This window comes from Spea bombifrons, chromosome 2, assembly GCF_027358695.1.
Source record: "Spea bombifrons isolate aSpeBom1 chromosome 2, aSpeBom1.2.pri, whole genome shotgun sequence".
Classification (NCBI taxonomy): domain Eukaryota; kingdom Metazoa; phylum Chordata; class Amphibia; order Anura; family Pelobatidae; genus Spea; species Spea bombifrons.
This window is the reverse complement of record NC_071088.1, coordinates 33119756-33133392: the sequence shown is the minus strand read 5'-3', so window position 1 is coordinate 33133392 and position 13637 is coordinate 33119756. Positions and strand designations below refer to the sequence as shown.

The following is a 13637-nucleotide window of genomic DNA, read 5'->3' as shown; positions in this document are numbered from 1 at the left end:
AATGCATATTAAAGTACTAAAGCCCAATAGCTGTACCACATAATAACTCGGAGAACATTCAGATTATGTATTAACAATATTGTTGTCCTTGCGACCCGATCATTTGTCCTCTGATATTACTATACATTACGAAGGGCTAATCCCAGCAAGTTTCTCCTGCTCAGGCCCTGTGAATAGTGAATACACACCAAATCCCGTTTTAAAGAAGTTACCCTATGAGCCTGTAGTTCAGAATTAAATATTCCATGTTCTTTACCTTTAACTGGAATGGCTTTTCTCTGTTGAGATGACTAAGATGAAAGGATAGACTTTTGGTTTATTTAAAGTCCAAGTATGTCACAGTTACAAGTTACGACCGGCAATTATAAAAGAAAAGGGAAAAAAATACTGAGTTGAGATCCAACAAATAAACTTACTGACTTTGGCTTCCTGACCGAACGGAAATGGTCAAGCTGGAATGTCTGCAAGGAGAGTCGTTGGTTGTCTTTGAAGGAGAGACAGTGGCAATCCTCAAGTTCCGAATGCTTCCTGATCATTTTTCTTTCTCGGAATTTCTTCCCGATACTAAATTATTTGTACTTTCCACAAATTACCAAGGACGAAATACAATGGAGAATAAGCGTTAATTATGTTTTTTTCCCCCTTACATCATTATAGTTTCAGACGCCGTTCTCTCTAGCAATTGAAGTCTACACAATGGCTTTCAAAATATCACCTCAACAGCTGCTTTTGCAGATGTGAGAGAAAAAAAATCCATAATTATTCACGTGAAAAATTAAAAAGTATACATGGAGTTGTCTGATATTTTGTGTAATTGCAGTTGTTGAATCTCAAATCAAAATCCCATTGCTAAGCAGCATTCATTTAAAATTTAATAATGTTTTACAACAATTTTCCCCAGCAGGCATTGGCCTAGCTAATTATACAAAATTAAGCGTCATTAAGTAGGTTCTTTACTTTCAGGCTTATAAATTATACCGTTGTATTTTTTTTTATAAAAAAATTTAAAAAAAGGTTTTGATAAAGGCACTTACAATATGCAGAGCTTTTAGTGAACATTTTTACCCTTCTGGAACTACAAATTAATAATATACCTATAGCATCGTATACTATTCTAAACAGTCCGAAAAGGTAATTGTAGGATTATGCATTTGGAAACCTATAACTGGCAGAGAAACCCTAAAATATATTTAGGAATAGACATTTCTAATGAATGATGATGAATCATTTGTTGATGACTAGGTGTCCACAGTTTGATTCTTCGTGTTTATAAAGAGTGATGAACGCAGCGTGGCCGACAGAATAATTTATGGATAAAAGAGAGAGAACGGTTTTTGTATCGGAGCAATCGTCTGGTTTAGTTATTGTCTCTTCTGTAAAAAAGTTTACATAAGCCGAGATACTTGAAGAGCATCTGACACTTTTATGGAATCCTATATGTTAGTTTTGTACAGTAACTAATAGTTTTTAGGTATTTTAATGTAAATTCATTAAGAAACCAGCAAAAAAATAAATCAATTACCGTGTGAAGTGTCCCTGACAAAAATTATAAATGGCATAACATTTTAATTTTTACTTGATTAAATAATGAATTCTGGGAATGTATTTGGCACTCAACTCTTCTAGTAATATTGTTTCCAATGCTGCCATATAGCTATATAGTTAAATTCCACAGCATAGCGAGAACAGTAGCTTTAAATTAAATTATTAAACTACCTAAAACTATAATTATATAATCTTAGTAAAATTACATTATTAACAATCTCACTTTACGGTTCTCGGCTCTTTTGTTTTTTTTTTGCTGTTTTCTGAATGCCTCTATATTTGTTTTTAAGTTTTAGCTGATTATCTTTCCATTATTCCATCGGCTCCTGCACAAAGCTGAGGTCTAGGTTCTGTTGTCTTGGGAATACGCTGGATAGGACTCTGATGTATGTCACACAAACGAGATCAGATGGTACAACTGAACCTGGGGTTTTCCCCCATCTTAAATGGAATAGATTAGGAATATGGGATCGGTCCCATCCGGTATATATAGAACATGTCAGCATAAAGCCCAAAGGAAATAACTTTCCACATTTATTACCTCCAGATTGCAGAGGTTGTGCTCTGTTAGCGGAGAACCCTTGCATCCTGTATTACTGTGCATTTTGCAGCTGTGCTACTCCATATTCCATTATATGTGACAGCTTAGACTAGATGCAGCCTGACAACAAGTCTGTATCTGAAAAGTTCCAGGACAATCTCTCTTTCTTGTTTCAAATTATCTTTCATATTAAGAAAAATCAGCATATCAGCAGAAATAGTCAGCTATTTTTAGGACACAAGGCTCCTCGGGTGGAAATAACAATGTTATGTTGCTGTGTCAGTGTGTTGTCTAAAATAGCATCTTACACCTCAAATGCATTACGGGGCTTTCATTCCAGAGGACTCCCCCCCAAAACTCCTAAAACCTGTAAGCTGAAACTATATCTGGTCTGTAATTACATAGTTGTACATGACTCTAATTTAACACTTTATGGTGTTAAGGCTTAGAAGGTGGATACTATGGCATTGTAGGTACTGCACCTTCAATGACTCCAGCTTCTATCATAGCATACCCTCAAAGTGCCCGCAAACATCTCTGCATCGAAAACAAAACCCATCAGTCCCTTATTTATCCCTTGATGTCCTTTTGATCGGTCGTAGTGTATTATGGTGTTGTACAGCCGTAAAAGTCACTGTAGTGTGTAAAGAAACTACCTACTTTATTCTTCTTCGGCCTAGTTGAAAAGGTTGGTCTTGTGTTTTACAGCTATTGGGACTTTAAAACACTTTATATAAAATACATATTGAGTTTTACTTCACCAAGAAGGTGGTAGAAAAATGGAACAGCCTCTCATCAAAACTGGTAGAGGCTAAAAAAGTGAGGAAATTTTACTGAATCAAGAAAATAGGCATTCTAGATGGACCAAGTGGTTCTTTTCGACCCTCCAATTCTTTCAATGTTTAAGAAAATGTTTTTATAAATGAATGCATTAATTTTCTTCTAAATGCCTTAGTCAGAAACAAGTATAATTAGGCCACATGCTCTCATAGAAAGTCTTTGTAAAGCCCTGGCTCTACCCAAAAAATAAGTATATCTATTTAAACTTTGAAATGTTGGGAGGTATAGAATAGACTTTTGTATTTCTGACATATAAATGCTGGTTGGTGGTATGTTTCACCGCTACTTGGACTTTAAATAATGTTATATAAAGAGTTATTGATTTTTAAGCTTAGAGTGAATTTATTAAAATTACTTTACGAACTTAAATTGAACTGAATTTCGTCGGCTGATTATTCAGTTTTAATATGGCAGATACCCACCTTGCACAAGCTTACCAGGCAAATATCAATACCTCGGTTTGAAGAACCACCTTAAATATTTAACATGGAACAGGAGTCTTTGGTTTAAAAGTAATTTCGTTTACTTCAAAGCTGTAATTATTTGAAGTTGGCAATGTAAACTTTTTTTTTTTTTTTTTTGTAAATATGTTTTTTATTCGTTTTTAACATCGAAAAGACAATTGCTTAGATATTAGACCATACTAAGCAATACAAATAAGGATACAGTACAAAACACGTTATTAACACATTAAGACATACCAAAAAATATAAAACTTGCCTCTAGGGCATATAAGGTGTTAAAAAACAAAAAAAAAAACAAACAAAAAAAAATATTATATAAAATGAGATGCAGCAAAGAAAGGAAACAACCAGAACCAGTCATACTTCAATTGCCAATATGTGTAGGATTCTTTCCCATTTCCTAATTTTAGTTACGTTAAATCCATTTAATTTGGTTATACCCAATTCCATTTTGATGGAATTTTGCACAAGCTTACCAGGCAAATATCAATACCTCGGTTTGAAGAACCACCTTAAATATTTAACATGGAACAGGAGTCTTTGCTTTAAAAGTAATTTATTTTACTTCAAAGCTGTAATTATTTGAAGTTGACAATGCAAACCTTTTAATAGATGGTCAGGTCTCGAAATGTCAAGTAGCCCTGGAAGAGTTCAGCGCTAATAGAAAAGTAAAGCAAGGCTGACTTGAGACGCTTAGCAAACGTTTTCTTGGTTCATTATTTTGATGGCAAACTAAACATTCTGATATTCTACTAATGCGTTTTCTAGGACTAATAGATTTCCCTTATTTGCAGGTTTGTGTAACTCTGCCGACAGCTGGATGATTGTTCCCAATATCAAACAGAACCACTATACGGTGCATGGTCTACAAAGCGGTACCAAGTACATCTTCGTCGTTAAGGCCATTAATCAAGCTGGGAGTCGAAACAGTGAACCTGGCAAACTGAAGACAAACAGTAAGTGTCAGAGACCACTTGACTCATTGTTTGATGGCCACGCGGACTGGTCAATAATTAAATGACTTTGTAAATGAGAATGAGCCTTCAGAAATTCCTCAGAATGTTTCCCGTTGGTGCCTGGCGCTTAGGTCACAATGATGTATGAGATCTCTCACACTTTCTCATCGGGCATTGACTGCATGGAACATTTGACATGGGCTACCCTAGATTTGAAACTTTATATGATATCTGATGATGATACCAAGAAATAAAGTTAGAACCATAATTTAAATTCTCCCTCAACACCCAGTAAAATAAACATCTCAACTGAACTTGAAAATATCTTTTGATTATTTTTTGATGGTAAGCTATTTTTCTCCTATATATTCCTGAATATTTTCTGAGATCTTGAGTGGGGAGGGGGAGAGATCTGTGTGTAAAGCTAGCAAAAATATATATCTGTATGTCCTATAACATTTTATGCCCAAAAGAATATTCATTAACTTGCCTCTGAAAGCAGGTAGCCAGTCAAGAGGATAGCGTTATAGTAAACGAGGATTTATTTTAATTTATTTCAGCCCGTTATGAGAGCGGAAATTTGCATTTGGCACTCATTATGTCGTTTGTAGAGAAGTTCACTCATATTTAACCTTCAGAGGCTGGGTCTTGTAGCCCTGTTTCCTGTGTAATCTAAAACAATGTAGGGTCTGTTTAACAAAGGCCACTCGGTGTTAACTGGTAATTGGGCTTAACAATTTTCTAGCTATCTAATCAAGCGTTTGGGATTGTACTGCTCTCAATGTGAAGATAAATCTGCTGTTAATTTATGCTCAAGCGAGCAATTTTTTTTGTTGTGGAGGAAATTGGAAAGTCATAACATTTTAATGTTTTTCCTTGACATGCACAGGATGCCTACATCATAATCTATGCAGATGGGATTTGCCGATAAGCACATATGGGTGGTGTAGATGGTTTAGTGTTATGTTCTGTGTTGCTTGGTTGAGCATTATCTTGTATTTATATAAGCATGACCTTCTGTATTGCGTGTGGATACCGTAGGAGCCCAGTTAAAGTGAATATACATGGTTTTCATATCTAGGGATAGTGTTGGTGTGTATGGATATGTTGAAAAACCTGAATGTACTTGTACAACGGATTACTTTTATAAATAATTAAATGCTAACAAATCCTAAATAGTTTGTCTTGGCTACTCAAAGTGTAGACCCCTTTTTATCCCCTGGCATGATTGATGAATGTTTGAATATTAATTTAGAAGGTCTATCAGATACCTTTCATCTACAAAAATTTGGTTGTTGTGATTTTTAGTTTTGGAAAGCAACGCATTTCTGTTATGACCTGAATGGGGAAAAATGTCCTGGCAAGTCTAGAAAAGCGCGTGAGGCCTGAAGGCTGTATTGACCCAAGTTCAGCTGTTCTGAAGCCTCAAAAAAATTTGTTGAGCACGAGTAAGCAGAACAGGGTCCCAGTTTTATTTTCTTTTTGGAGGCATCTGGCTCTGTTTAATGGAAATTTACTAATATTTACCGTTAGTTTTACGGCAATAATATGTACAGCTTGGTTTATTTTGTATTTCTTGGTATTTGAAAGATTATTTTTATACGTTTGTGATTTAAGGGTAGGAGTTTTAACAATCTTTTAACCCCTTAACGACAATCCCCGTACATGTACGGGGTTGCCGTGCAACGGGTTAACGACAATGCCCGTACATGTACGGGCTGCCGTTAAATAGCTGCAGCGCCGCGATCGCGGCGTTTTCGCCGCGATCGGCGGCTTTGCAGCATCCACGGAAGCCTCACAAGTGAGGCTGACCGTGGATCCGGGGAGGGCAGCCCTCGGCAGCCCTCCCCGGAAGAAAAATGGCCGCCGCCGCACCGATCATCAAAGATCGCGGCGGCGCCCGGCTAAAACTGCTTAGGAAGCGATATGAATCGCTTCCTAAGCATAAATGGTGTTACTGACATGCCTCGATATCGAGGCATGTCAGTAACACTACCCCCCGACCCCCGATCGCCTTGTGATTGCTCCGAGGAGCAACCACAAGTGCCATCCTGTGAATGACGTTGCCGTCATTCACAGGATGGCATTAACAATAGAAATGAGTTCATAGAGGGTCTATCCAGACCCTCTTGAGAACTCTCGAGCTCCTCCTGCAGGTTGAATGCAGGTACTGCATCCAACCATGCAAGGTCAATGGAGCCCAGCTCACTAGTGAGAGTGACTAGTAAAAAAAAAAAAAAAAAAAAAAAAAAAAAAAATTAAAAAAAAATTTAAAAAATGTTTCAAAAAAATGTCAAAAATATGGTAACATGTAAAAATCCCCACTGTCACCAAAAAAAAAAAAAGTTTTTAATAAGCAAGTCCTAAAATTTTTACAAAATATGTCCTAATATCTTTACAAAAATTCCATTATGGAAAGAGTTAAAATATTGGCATTACAAATGCCCATAGGGTGTCTAGTATTAAAAAATATATGATTTGATGGGGTAAATTGAATTGGCCGGGTTCAAAGATGTCCCAAATATGGGACATGGGGCAGATGTCTAAATGGCAAAAAAATACACACCTCACAAAGGCGGCCTTTTACCTCCCAAATAACCCTACAAACCCATGCATGTGGGGTATCGCTGCGCTCAGGAGATGTTACTGAACACATATTGGGGTGTTGTGTGACACGGACATACACCAGGAGCGATAAATTTATACAACATGTGTGAAAAAAATACAAAAAGAATTACTACCATAAAGTTTCACAAAGGGTAGTGGTAAAATTAGTGCATTGAAAGGGTTAAAATACCAGCATTTCAAATACCTTGGGGTGTCTAGTTTTTAAAAATATATGATTTGATGGGGTAAATTTCATTGGCCGGCTTCAAAGATACCTGAAATGGCACATGGGGGGAAGAATTACCAGATTTGGAAAAAAAGGTTTTGAAATGGCAAAACGCTACCTGTACTTATTGCCCCATAACGTGCAGAAAAAAGCAAAAAAACATAAAAACATTGGGTATTTCTAAACTCAGGACAAATAGTAGAATCTATTTAGCAGGTTTTTTCATTCGTTTTTGCAGATGAGTAAAAGTTTTCTGTTTAAAAAGTGAGAAAAAGTAATTTTTTAACAAAAAATCCCCATATTTTATCATTTTTTTTATAGTAAATTAGATGATATGATAAAATTAATGGTATCTAAAGAAAGCCCTGTTTGTCCTGAAAAAAACAATATATAATATGTGTGGGAGCATGAAATGAGAGAGAAGAAAATCACAGCTAAACAGTAACACTGAAAAACGTTAAAAGAGCCATTGTCCCACCATATACTACGAGTAAAAACCCCTATTGTCCTTAAGGGGTTAAACAATGGAATAGAACCATTATGGTCTCCTTAGTAGCTATTAACATGATACACTTTATTCATTAAGCTAGATGTAGCTTAATTATTATTTATTATTGTTATTTATTGTTATATTTTAATGATATAGCATTAATGTATCCCACTGTACTGTAAAATGAGTTAAAAAAAATCAAAACATCTATTTTTAAAGTAAGGGACTCTTTAACCTTAGGGTAACTGATATTTCTGGCAAAAAAACATGTTCCCCTTTAAGTGATATTAACCCTTAAAATCCTTCTGACCCACCAAGGTTATTCTTATTCCTGTTATATCTTTTATAGCTTCATCCAGGGCATGTTTCATTGAGAAACCTTATGCATTTTCCTGAAACCTGTCTCTCTATTAATCTCAACTTTCTCAGGTTCTATAAGCTTATCCCCAGGTAATAATGACTTATGCTGTTTTTATAAGTTTACGCAGCTGCAAAAAGCTGTAGAAACAATAAAAGCTGGAACTAAACTCTCAAAGGAAACCAGCATTATTGGCTTCAATTGCGAAACGTTTCGAGGAGTATGTTTCATTTCCATACAAAAACACTAACATGATGGTAAACGGGTTGGGAGCCAGATAATATCTACACTGACCTGACCCATGCCTTCGCTAAGATCTGGGGTAAGTGGGTTCCTGCATAGTATTCTAACCAGAAAGCAGTCCTAAGTCCGATTTTAACAAGTACAAGTCATAAAAAGTCCCCAAAGGAACATTCCATTAAGATTAAAACCATTTTTAAGTCCACAACAGCTGTGCGTTGGAATATAACCTGCTTTCATGCAATATCGCCTTTCTAAGTCATATCAAAATGTACGTGGGTCCATAAAATGTTGGAAAAGGCAAGATTTTATGCTTTTCTGATTTTATTTTTTGGTGGTTGTTGCTTGTATAATGGGGCACTACACTACATAGTATAGCATCCATTATATATCATCTATTAAACCAGACATGGTTTTTCACCTTCTCAATAAGAAGAAATAAATATTTAAAATAATATTAATAAAATAATACTAATTTGTTAGAAATATGTTAAATTCCACAGAGTAGGCTGTACAGGATCTTTAAATGTAATCGTTTTATTGTCATTATTGTTAAGTGTGCTGTATAGGGATCTTTGTTGGCTGAGAAGTTGTAAGCTTAATTCCACCGGTTTTCTTTGTTTACATCTGTTCTCTACCACAATATTCAGGTAGTGATGTACATTTTTATTTGATCACTTAAACATTTACTTTACCCTTAGACATTGCATTAAACTCGCTAAATTAAAAACCACCACAACGTCCCCTTTGGCACTTCAGCACATTCTGTTATTTTAAAGGGCTAATAACTAAAATATTGCAGTGGATTATTCTCTTATCACATAACAAAATAATTTGCAACTCGATCCAGAACATCTCCCCAATTGTATCTTGCATGTCCAAATGCACTAGATTTGCTTTCACTTAACATGTTCCTTTATTATCCCTGAGCGATATCCAAATGTAATCCCGGATTGAACTTTAAAGTATTAAATACAAAAAAAAGAATGTTATTTTGCTATTAACAAGCCCTCTGAGAGTTCTTTTGATCTACACAAGCTTATGGACGTGTCTCCTTAAAGCCCTTTTAATTTCCTATAACAGTTAGAGATATAGGATGTCTAGACCTATATTTCTGCCTTTAATATGGAGTTAGTTCTACATAATTCACATCTGTGGTGTAATTTTACTGACGTGCAGGAGGCTGTACATGGTTTAAGAACACTTTAGCGATAGACAGTACCGTCAGACATTTAGTGGTGATAGCTGCAGTTTTTTTTGTTGTCTAACAATTTTGATCTCTGAGCGTCCCTTCATTTCTCCCTCAACATTTTTCTGTCCGTTTTCTGCAGGTGGATATTAACAAAGGTCTTGTTTCATTTCACATATCCATATGGTTAACAAACTGATAAACTTGCATGATACTGCTACAATTAGGGAGATGCTTCAAGCCCACAATAGGACTACACAAAGTGCAGAGAGGTAGATTATGGCAAGACAAAACACACTGGAAGGGTTGAGTATTTGGACAAGACTGCATGAGCTTGGAAGAAGCTAATGATCTAGGTGGGACAACATAAACGGGGAAGAAATTGAGGATTTTGGTGATATTACATAAACTGGAAAGAAGTTAAAGATTAAGGTGGGCTACATAAATTAGGAGGAAGTTGGGAAAAATGGAAGGGGTGGGGGATGACTAACTAAGGCAAAGAAGATTGGGAAATGTCATCAATATTACATAAAACATGAATTAAAGGTTAATTTGCATGTTTACAATCTTGAAAAGAAGGTGTTGATCCCAACTACGCAATCTTGAGTACAAGTCGCAATCGTTCTACAGGCAAGGATAGGGACAGAACTCCACAAGCAAATGTAAAGAGTTGATTTTGTGTGGTTTAGATGACACATAAACAGGAGGAGATTTCACAAGCCTGGAAAAGAAGAGAGATATAGAATTGCCCATGAAGATTAATGATGTAAACTCAATAAAAGACAAAACCTGACTAAAGACACCAGGAAAATAAATGGATATGATTTTTTTCTTTAATACTGGCAATTATTAATTTCCACTTACAAACTATGAATATTTTTTTAAAATATGCATTTAACATTCATGTGATATAGCATACAATAAAATGTTGGTTTGGAACTATACTGCTCTGCATTTGGATAGAATTCTTAAAAAAAAAAAAAAAAAGGGGGGAGGTGATTTCTTAAAATGTTTCTTTTTCTTTCTTATTAAAAGAAAGCTGTGAGAATGCCAAACCATGTTAATCTAGCCTCGCAAGCAAATATGCAGAGTGCTACACAGAGGTTGGTGCAGAATAGATCAACTAACCATGAGGCTCTGCTCCCCAAGCAATTTCCTGTTATTGTACCCGACGTTATTCAAAAGCAACCGGTGCCAACATAAACAGCCACGCTAGTGCTTTTTACACCATCATAATTTTACATGGTTTTAATTCATTTCCGTCATTTTTATTCAAGCTAGTAACGTTGCGTACGGACATTAGTCCCCTGTTACGGGCTGTTTTAGTACACTTCATAAACGCAAGGAAATTTAAGCAGGTGAACCGGTAAACATTGTAAAGATTGAATAGGAACCGGCTGATGTACAGGGCTTTGTAGCTGGGCAGCAGATTCATCTGTATGGCTTGTTTAAAAATGTGTAAATTTTATAGGCTTAAAAATCTTCCTGTTTCAATGAATGAGTTGAATGAAGTATATTTGTGTGTTTCTATGTTTTTAGTTGGCATTATTTGTTCATATATTGCTACCCAACTTCTCACCGAGTTTTTCTTAAACTGGACCTTATTCTCTACCAAAGTTAGACCTTTGCTGGTACACCTACAAAAAGTGATGGTGGTAACAGATTGGACAAGTATATGTATTAGAATGCCATGTTTTCTATGGAAAATACATTTTACCTTCCCGTTCAAGTGACCAGCATAGCTACTCCCCTAATTAAGTTATTACTTCCCTAGTGTTACATTGTTGAATGTTGTTGAATGGTTAAGGCAGCCTTTGTAAGATGAAAGTAGACCTTTGGGTGACATGAAGGCAGATGACTTCAGAATAGGAAATTACTTAGATATGCATGTATCACAATAGTACATCCTCAGCCCAAATGACGTTATCCATAACATTTTTTTTCTAATTACATTTTTAATTTTTCTCCAGGTCAGCCATTTAAACTGGATCCCAAATCTGCGCACAGGAAACTGAAGGTATCGCATGACAATCTCACAGTAGAAAGGGATGAGACCTCTTCGAAGAAGAGTCACACGCCGGAGCGTTTTACAAGTCAAGGAAGTTATGGTGTGGCTGGCAACGTGTTCCTCGATAGTGGGCGCCACTACTGGGAAGTGGTTATTAGTGGAAGCACCTGGTATGTATTTAATATCTGTTCATCCACCTTGCACTTGATGTGTTGATACTAATTCAATGCAATAAGAATAACATTACATCTGTAAGCAAGTGAGCAATACAGTAGTTATGTGTAGGGTGCAAGATAAGTAGAACAACCTCCCAGCAAAAGTGGAGATTTTAATACAGTGAAAGAATTGAAGAATTTCTGGTATAGGCATATGGCTGTCCTAAATTATACATGAGGCTAAGGGCCAATTAAGTTTTGAGTCTTTACAGCAGGGCATCAAGACGGCTAACCAAGGGGGATCCAATTTACACAACCAAGGCTGCTCCAACCCAATTAAATTCTGCTACATATGTTCTTCAACATAATCATTTTATAGTCTTTAAGCCACATAACAGACCCTTCTTCATTCACTGATTCCCCAGCCTACATGCAAAAAAGATGGAACTACGGTCTTAAAAATATTGGTTTTCTTTCCTTAAAATATATTTAAATGTCTTTTATTCGGGCAGATTTTTTTATTAACATTGTAATAGCATCTTTAAATGCAATGTATTCCTGTAGATCAAGACGAAAGGCGAAATTACACAATTAGCAAGTAATTTCTTGCTTTGTTCAGATTCTCCTGATCAAGCTGCATTATCATGATGTCTCGAGTAACTAATTTACATCAAGAACTACTGCTGCACAGCTTGAGTGGAGATATCCTTCAGTTACACCCAATTAGATGAATTAATTTTGTATGCTAGGCCCCAGCACACATCCGTGATCATCATTAGGAATGGCTTTGGATTATGGTTTCCTGGCCTGCCACATTACCAGAAAGCAGCATCGAGACAACCGCTTGCTGAAATGAAGCAAATAAAATTGTATGTATATGCAAATATACATATATTGACAGATATTCATTTTTTCTGAGTATTAATATTAAATATTTTTTTTAATCTTATTTACTGTATGTTATGGACAGTGGTGGTACCAAATCTGATAATAATTAATATCCAATCACCCAAATGATATGGGATAAATACAATGATTGGATAACCTACAATATTCATCATGGTTACACAATCTAGAATTAGATATTGTAGTTCAACCACAGGTTACAGGAGCCTTACAAAGGTCATCTGAGTCTGGTTTAATTAAAAATTAAATGGAATATTGTATTTTGTACGCTTCAAACGATTTATTACATATTTATGGGTTGCTCACTACGCTCTCCCTTCTTTTTAGGTATGCTGTAGGCATCGCTTACAAATCTGCCCCCAAGCACGAGTGGATTGGCAAGAATTCCGCCTCTTGGGTATTTTGTCGCTGTAACAACAACTGGGTGGTGAGGCACAACAGCAAAGAAATCCCCATAGAGCCCTCTCCGCACCTGCGCCGCATTGGGATTTTGCTAGACTACGATAACGGTTCTCTGGCGTTCTACGACGCGCTGAACTCCATTCACCTTTACACTTTTGACATTGCGTTTGCACAACCCGTGTGCCCGACTCTCACAGTCTGGAATAAGTGCTTAACAATTTTAACTGGCCTTCCCATACCCGACCACTTGGACTGCATGGAGCAAATGGCATAAAAACCACAAGAAATACACAGAAAAAAAACAACTTGTTTTTTTATAGAATTTCTCAGAAGAAACAGCAATCTATTCACCCATCAATTTACAAAAAAATAATCCGTGCATATTTCCCATTAGTTTATGAATTTCCGACACCTATTTCCAACCACTTCGATACACTACAGGAAGATTTATACGTTATTTATTAATTACCTTTTTTATAAGAACTTCTTATTTTTTTGCACATTGCTTTATTGATTATGGCTATATATAAACTGTACTTCACACGGCGTGATTTTCACTTTACTAAGAGGGGTGGAATATTATGCTGCAGATGTAGCCAGTTGAGAAAGAATGTATTGGTTTAGAATAATATCCACAGATATGTTGTGTACAACTTGGCCTCACTACACGTGCAAGTTCAATTAATAACAATTCATTAGGGGTGTTTTCT

The 13637-nt window shown here is 36.1% G+C and overlaps 1 protein-coding gene across 2 annotated transcripts in view; it reads left to right on the top strand.

Moving 5' to 3' along the window:
* Nucleotides 1-13232, top strand: part of MID1 (midline 1) — a 172339-nt gene extending 159107 nt beyond the window's left edge. For both annotated transcript variants that reach the window (XM_053457419.1, XM_053457418.1), the window contains exons 8-10: nt 4185-4346; nt 11427-11634; nt 12853-13232. In XM_053457419.1, the coding sequence (XP_053313394.1) occupies nt 4185-4346; nt 11427-11634; nt 12853-13201 (719 nt within the window). In that variant the 3' untranslated portion in view covers nt 13202-13232. The remainder of the gene's footprint in view (nt 1-4184; nt 4347-11426; nt 11635-12852) is intronic.
* The last annotated feature ends 405 nt before the right edge of the window (nt 13233-13637 follow it).